This window comes from Oryx dammah, unplaced genomic scaffold (genome assembly GCF_014754425.2).
Source record: "Oryx dammah isolate SB20612 unplaced genomic scaffold, SCBI_Odam_1.1 HiC_scaffold_16, whole genome shotgun sequence".
NCBI classification, from domain to species: domain Eukaryota; kingdom Metazoa; phylum Chordata; class Mammalia; order Artiodactyla; family Bovidae; genus Oryx; species Oryx dammah.
The window spans coordinates 26,152,950-26,159,660 of NW_024070200.1; the positions used below are offsets into that span (position 1 = coordinate 26,152,950).

General features: G+C 51.4%; 1 protein-coding gene across 1 annotated transcript in view; it reads right to left on the bottom strand.

Moving 5' to 3' along the window:
* The window catches only part of NPAS3 (neuronal PAS domain protein 3), a 954,232-nt gene extending 950,688 nt beyond the window's left edge, over nucleotides 1-3,544 (bottom strand). The window contains exon 1 of the mRNA XM_040256781.1: nucleotides 3,474-3,544. Coding sequence (XP_040112715.1) covers nucleotides 3,474-3,544 — 71 coding nt within the window. The remainder of the gene's footprint in view (nucleotides 1-3,473) is intronic.
* Nucleotides 3,545-6,711: the final 3,167 nt, after the last annotated feature.

The following is a 6,711-nucleotide window of genomic DNA, read 5'->3' on the forward strand; positions in this document are numbered from 1 at the left end:
TCTCTCCCTCTCCCTCTCTCCGTGTCTCTCTCTCTCCTCTCTCTCTCGTTGGGGGACTGGGAAGCTCGGCTGCCGGCGCAACAACGCCACTCAGTTGCAGTTTCGAACACTTCCCTTCTCTGGAGTATCGCGGCCAGGAGGAAAGAAACGAGAGAGAGGAACTGGGAGGCCCACGGCAGCGGGCAAGGCAACCCGGCGTCCCGGGCGCGCCTTCGGGGACAAGCGGGTTGGGTGCGCGGGCGGAGAGGCCCTGAGAGCCCCTCTGGGCTGGCGGAGCGGCGGCACAGGCTACCTTGTGGCTCGGGCGCTCTCAGCAGCATTTCCAAGCCCGGAGCAACCTGCATTATTCACGCATGTATCAACTCTGCAGACCCCTGGGTTCACAAGTGAATCCCCAGGAGTTTAAACGCAGTCAGATAAAACGCCTCTCCCGCCTGGGCACCTGGGACCAGACCGGACTTCGGGCCCTCCGGGATCCAGCCTAGCCGCGTCCTTATTTTACAGCTCAGAGAGGCCTAGAGATAGGGCCACTCGGTGCAGGGCCAGTGCTGGAATCTATTGCCTAGGTAGCCCTTGGTCAGAGATTTTTCTCCACGAAACCGCTCTGCCGGGTGTGGGCAGCTTTTTAGGCAGAGACTTGGATCAGTCATGTGTCACCCAGGAAAGCAGAAAGGACTCCCAAAGCATTTCTACTATGAAAAAATGAGAGCCAGACGGAAAACATCAATTCTAGGAGAGGCTTTGCATTTTACTTTAAACTTAAGAAAAAACAGACTCTCAAAGAGGTCCCATTCACTGCTACATTTCAGTATAGTGGGGCTGAGAGTCAGAAACTTGGAAAACCTAAGTGTTTTTCATGGCAGACGTGTTTAATCTGCATGATGATGTTCGAGTTCTCTTTGGAGTACACTCTACAGGTAGGAGAAGATGAGAGTGATTGAAAAATGAAGTGGAAAGTTTTAAGTACAAAATATACATGGGCTGGAAGACAGAGCGAAAAGTTGCCTGCTTGGAAGTTCTGGCTGCAAGACAGTCAGCTTAGGGCGTTTCTACCAAAAGATGACAAATGAGAGAAGCTTGTATTCTCCCAACAGGTGACTCTTTGCTTGAAAACCCCCTTATGCTTGTCACTTCCTCATCAAACTCTCGGAAGGAAGTTAATGCATTTTTTTTTTAAATGATGTTACCATTTACTATATATAACAGACATATCCAGGTCTTGAGGTGGAGACTAAAGTCTGCCCTTCACAGCCCCTACTACCTAACAAATAGGTGGCCTACATTCCCAATAAAATTCCAGAGGACAGGGGACTTGTGACTAAGACCATGCCAATAACCTTCTAGCCCTCCCCCATGACTCATCCCCCTGTCCCCAAATTAACTAAAATTAAAGGTAGTAACAGGTGTCCTCATATCTGAGTAATGAAATGGAGAGCTACATTTTTCACAGCTAGCACCTTCTCTTCTGTCAACATGAGAGAACATAAAAAAGAGAAGGGAACACACATCCCGCAGGCTAAAGTTTAGAGTTGAATCTTTTTAAAGCTTTAATCTTTAGAACTGCACTGGGATTCAGAAACTTGATAAAGTGGCCCCAATTCAAAGATGAACGTGGAAGCATTGCAGCACTTTCAGGGTCAGAGTGGGGGACCATGGAGGATTACCCTTGGGTGCTGCTGACTGGCAGGAAGATCTTCATGGTGACAGACACCAACACTCAGAGAATAAACATAAAAGCTGGAAATTCATGACCATTTCTTATGCCCAGTTCATATCTTAAGGGTTACTTGAAGTTCCCTGGAGTTCCCTGAAATCATCCAAAGGCCTTCTGACATTTCTGACCCTTGACTCCCTACTTCAGAGACGACACTATTGTGACTACTGCCTGTACTTCCTAGTTAAAGTGACCGATGTATTCTATTGTCATTTAAATGTTTTATAAGTGACACACAAAAAAAAACTATACCTGAATCATGAGAAGGAAAAATCTAATTCTTTCCTGGTCCTTTATGTTTGAAAAATTCCCAGATCTTTTGTATTAAAGGTTCTTGTAATCACTGAACTAAAACAATTTTTAAAATCTCTTTAACATGAAATAGTCTCTTTTTGACTTATTGTTAAGACTCTCTTTTTAAAACTTCTGACAATACTCACAGCATATAATGAAGTTCTCTACAGAATATATGCAATACAGGGCATCAACTTGGAAAACATTCAGTGTGTTATGCAAAACCTGCTCTGGTCGCTGAGCCATTGGTTAGAAGGCACAAAATATGGCAGTGATAGATTATCTTAACCTTTTCAGTTTAAACACTGTTGGTTCAAATCAAAGGTTCTCAAATCAATGAAGTTTGAAATACAAGGTAAAAATAGGAGCTCTTATTTGAATTATGCATTGTGTATATTTTAAGTTAAATGCCATTGGCAAATCTCTCAGATGTTTAATCGTGTGCAATCTGGGAAACACAAATATTTAATTTCACACTTTCATGTGTTCTTTTTTTTTTTTCTCTCTCTCTCTCATCTCTTATGAAACTGAATCCCACAAATGGGAAGTTTACCTTTCATACTACATTGTTAGTTTTTCTCAGGGCATTTTTGTGGATTACATTTTTGATAAAATCTTGAAACATCGCAAGTTGTCCTTAAGGAAAAACTTCAGGGTTCTAGGGCTGTTGGTGGTGCTGGTGGTAGTATTTTCCCCCTTTCTTTCCTAATTGAATCAAATGATGTTTCCTATTTCAATGTCACACCCATAATTTTTAAAAAAAAATCTATAAATGTTTGAAAGAAATGCAGACAAGAAATACTTGAAAACTTCCTTTTTACCATCTAACCTAACTTTGTAAAATTTGCTTCCTAACTTGTATTTCTGAATCTTATCATTTGCATTATAATACGTTTAAAATGAATACTTAACAGCGCCAAGGAGACTCGGATTTCTTGCTCTATTTCCCTGTAGTAACAGGTGACAAGATAACAGTATTATGTAAGAATTGCAAGTCTACAGCTTCTCCTGAAAACCGTTCCCATTCTGTTTGGAAACAAATGATCAATCAGCCTCAGGTGATCAACTGCCCCCCTGGCTGCCCGTCAGCTCGGGTCCGCACCCGGCAGAGGCATTGAGAAAATTCCGCTGAAGGGGACGAGGATCCCAAAACTTTGCAAAAGCACCTTGTGCTGTGTCTCAGACTTCGCTGTAACTCCTTGGCTACGCCGGGCTGAGACTCTGGATTTGGGGCCATGCAGAACGCACAGGGTGATTCGACTTCGTCGGTACACTGAGTGCCTTTCAGTCTGAATTGTGAATGATTTTTTTTTTTTTTCTGTCTTATCTATAGAACGAGGGGCAAGCAAAGTGAGCCCTGGCGATGTGCATGTGTGTTGTAACGCCAAAACAAGAGGCAAAGTGAGTCCCACCCCAGCATCCCGGAGCGGGGGGACACTATCCCAGCCCAGGCGGGACTACTCACCGCTGCTGGTAGGAGGTGATGCCCTGGACGTTCTGCGGGGTGCCGTTGGCCGCGGCGCCGGCCCTCCCCATGCCCGCGCCGGCCGGCACCCCCGCGGCCGCCCCGCCGGCCGCCGCGGCCGTCACCTGCACGCTGAAATCCGGAAATATTCGGATCATCGCCGCGGCTTCGGCCCCCGGGCGCGGCGGCTCTGGGCTCGGGCTGGCGGGGGCTCGGGCTGGGGCTCGGGCGGCGGCAGCAGCAGCAGCGCGAGCAGCGGCGGCGGCAGCAGCGGAGCCAGGCACCAGCCTGCAATCCCATTAGTGAGCCGCGGCCACTGTGCGCGGCGGAGAGGCGCTTTGATGTGCGCGCAGCGGGCTGGGGGGGTGGGGGGGCGGGTGCCGCAAGCGCGAGGAGGAGGTGCGGGGGGGGGGGGGGAGAGTGCGAGGGACTTGCAAACAGCAAAACGTGTCAGGGTGGGGCCTTTTTTCTCTTTTGGGGGGCGGTGGTGCTCCCCCTTCTTTCCAGGATGTTGTTCTCACTGGCTGCTCCGGCTGCGCCGCGCGAGCCCAGCTGAGGGAAGAAGGGGAGGGGGTGGCGGAGGAAGGATGCACCGGGAGGCTTGGAGAGGACTTGGCCGGTGCAAGGGAATGACGGGCTGCGAGCGGAGGGTGCCTTTCTTTCCCGCCCCCTCAACACACACAGGCATACACACACATACACACACACACCGCGCACTTCCGACCCAAAGTGTAAGACGAGCGCGCGCTCTCCCCCTCTTTTCTCTAGAGAAATAACCACCATCCAGGCAGGCTCGCGCCTCCCGCGGCTTCCAGTAACCTGGACTCCAGCCCGCGTGTGCAGGAATGGGGGCGCAGATTCTCCCCTCCCGGACAGGACCCCTCACTCTACCCGTCTTCTCTACGCTAGACAGCGCGAGGGTTGCCAACTGCAAGTTGGACTACTGGAGAACTTGATGCTTATCAAGGAGGGATGGTGTGCAAAGGAGGAAGGGGGGGGGCGCTTTTGTGCAACGGAGAGTTTGTTCAACCCTTTATAAGAAGGGACTCTCTTCGCTCCTGGTGGGCGGGCATGTTGGTCTTGGACAAACTTGTGAGGTGGGGACTGTAGGTCCAGCTAAAGGGAGCCGGTTGTGCCCCTGGTGATCCATCTCTATACGACCCTTTCAAACGATGAAACGAATAAATTAGCAGCCACAGCTGGGGCGAACTCTGCAAATTCCAACCACCAGGGAAACAAAAAGAGAAAACACGTGCATTTATTTTCTCGTGCCTTCCAGTTACTTCTCCACATTGTTATATCAGTGTTTCTTTAGGGGGTAAGGCGGGATGCCGTGGTTTGGGCGCGCCTTTTTAATGACAACTTGCACTCCTCGCCTGTATAATGGGTGGGGGCAGTGAGGAGTGAATGGCTACCCCCACCCCCCGCCTGGGACCCCCGCGTGGCCCCACTTCCTCCTTCTTCCTTCCGGATCGCGAAACTGGACCGGAGTTGTCTGGCGGAGGGTGCAGCCCCTGAGCAACGCGAGGCGTGGGCTCCCCTCCTCTGGCGCGCCCTTACCCCCGGGACGCTTTGCTGGTATTGCTGTTGGTTTTCCCCATCTCCTTCTCGCGTCTCTTCTTCGCCCCGCGCTCAAAGGCCCGGGCCTGGCAGCTAGGGGAACGACTGGCCGCCGCGCCCGCCGCGCGAACACAACTTGGGCTCGGCGGAGCGTGGTGGCCGCGGCCGCGCCGCCCGACCCTCGGCCAATAGCGCCTCGCCGGGCGAGGCACCTGCTTAACCCTTTGGGCCTGGGGCTCAGCCGGCCGCTGGGACCCAGCGGGGCTAGGCCGATTGGCCAGAAGTTGCCAAGGAAGAGAGTGGTAGAGACTGACCGCCCCGGTGTCCCCGCACCAGGTCTGGGGGCCAGACGCCTGCCCTCGCCGCAGACCTGGGCTCCCGTTCCATCCTCGTGACTCCGGGAAAACAGCCCAGCGGCACAAAGACCGGTCCGCGCTCGGGCAGCGTCCCGCGCTGGCGGCGCAACCTCTTTGCTCCCCTAACCCGAGTCAGTTTCCGGAGGAGCCGCCCGAGCCCGGCAGCCGCAGGGAGACAGAGGGAGGGAGCCCCAGCTCTGGCTGGCCGGGCCCACGGCGCAGCTGCGTTTCCATTTTCCTCTCAAAGAAAATGCTTTGGACGGCAGATAATACCAGGAGATATGAAACTGCTTCGTCCCCCACATGTTGCACGTAAAAAGAATCGTAATGAGCATCTGTGGCGTGACGAGTTAGTTGAAGATCTAACCGAGGTCCTGTCTACCTCCTTCCTAGGAAGGGGGCCTTTTCCTAGTTTAAAGGCATTTCATTCAGAGCTATTAACAGTTACTTGTTCAGTGGCCAAACACGAAGTCACTGAACCGGCGCGGGTCGGGGCTCTATTGAGAGGGCAGGTGCACAGGGGTAGGTGGAAAGCCACCGGGGAGGGATCAGGTCACAGACGTGGGAGGGCCTCTTCCCACCAGGAGCCCTGCGGCCGGGCCAGGCCTTGCGGGTGGACGCCGGTTTCCCTGCTCTCCGCACCCCACCTCTAATCCTCAGGGCTGGGTCGGAAGAGATTTCTAATACCACCCCTTGGCTCAGCGCAAGCTTTCCTATGGAAAGAAAGGGGAGTTCGCGCTAATTATGGAGAGGTCAAGGATGTTCTAGGGGTTGAGAAAAGTTCTCCTTCTCTGACTGCATAAGGTCAAGGCCAGCAGTCCTGCAGGCCAAATGAAGTCCAGTTAAGGGCTGACCAATGAGGCTTAAAAGGAACATATATGCAGACAGTGGCTTTCTATATAATAGCATGTCTGAATTATTGGCCCATTGGGGGTGGTGCCTGTGCCTGGCGTCTGACGTCTAGGTGGTTCCCAGCCAGTCAGAGCTGCTTCCATGTATGGTTTAACTCCAGTATGTAATACCATGTTCCAGGTTAGATCCGGTGGATCAGCAGGCAGCCCCTAAATGTGCTACAAGGTTCCAGAAACCGGTACAGTGCTCTTTGCCCAAAATAGACATTTTCCCTTTTAAAATATTTTCTGCATAATCAATGAGTTGCATTTATAGACCATATCATCCTTCTTTTTAAATTTATCTTTGATTCTATGAATAGAAAAGACTAGCGATTTTATTTTATTGGCTACTTATTTTATGGACTAGCTGGTCTGGAAATATGTGGTCCTGCTTCCCTTTTTCTTGGAGGGCAAGTTTTTCTTGCAAGC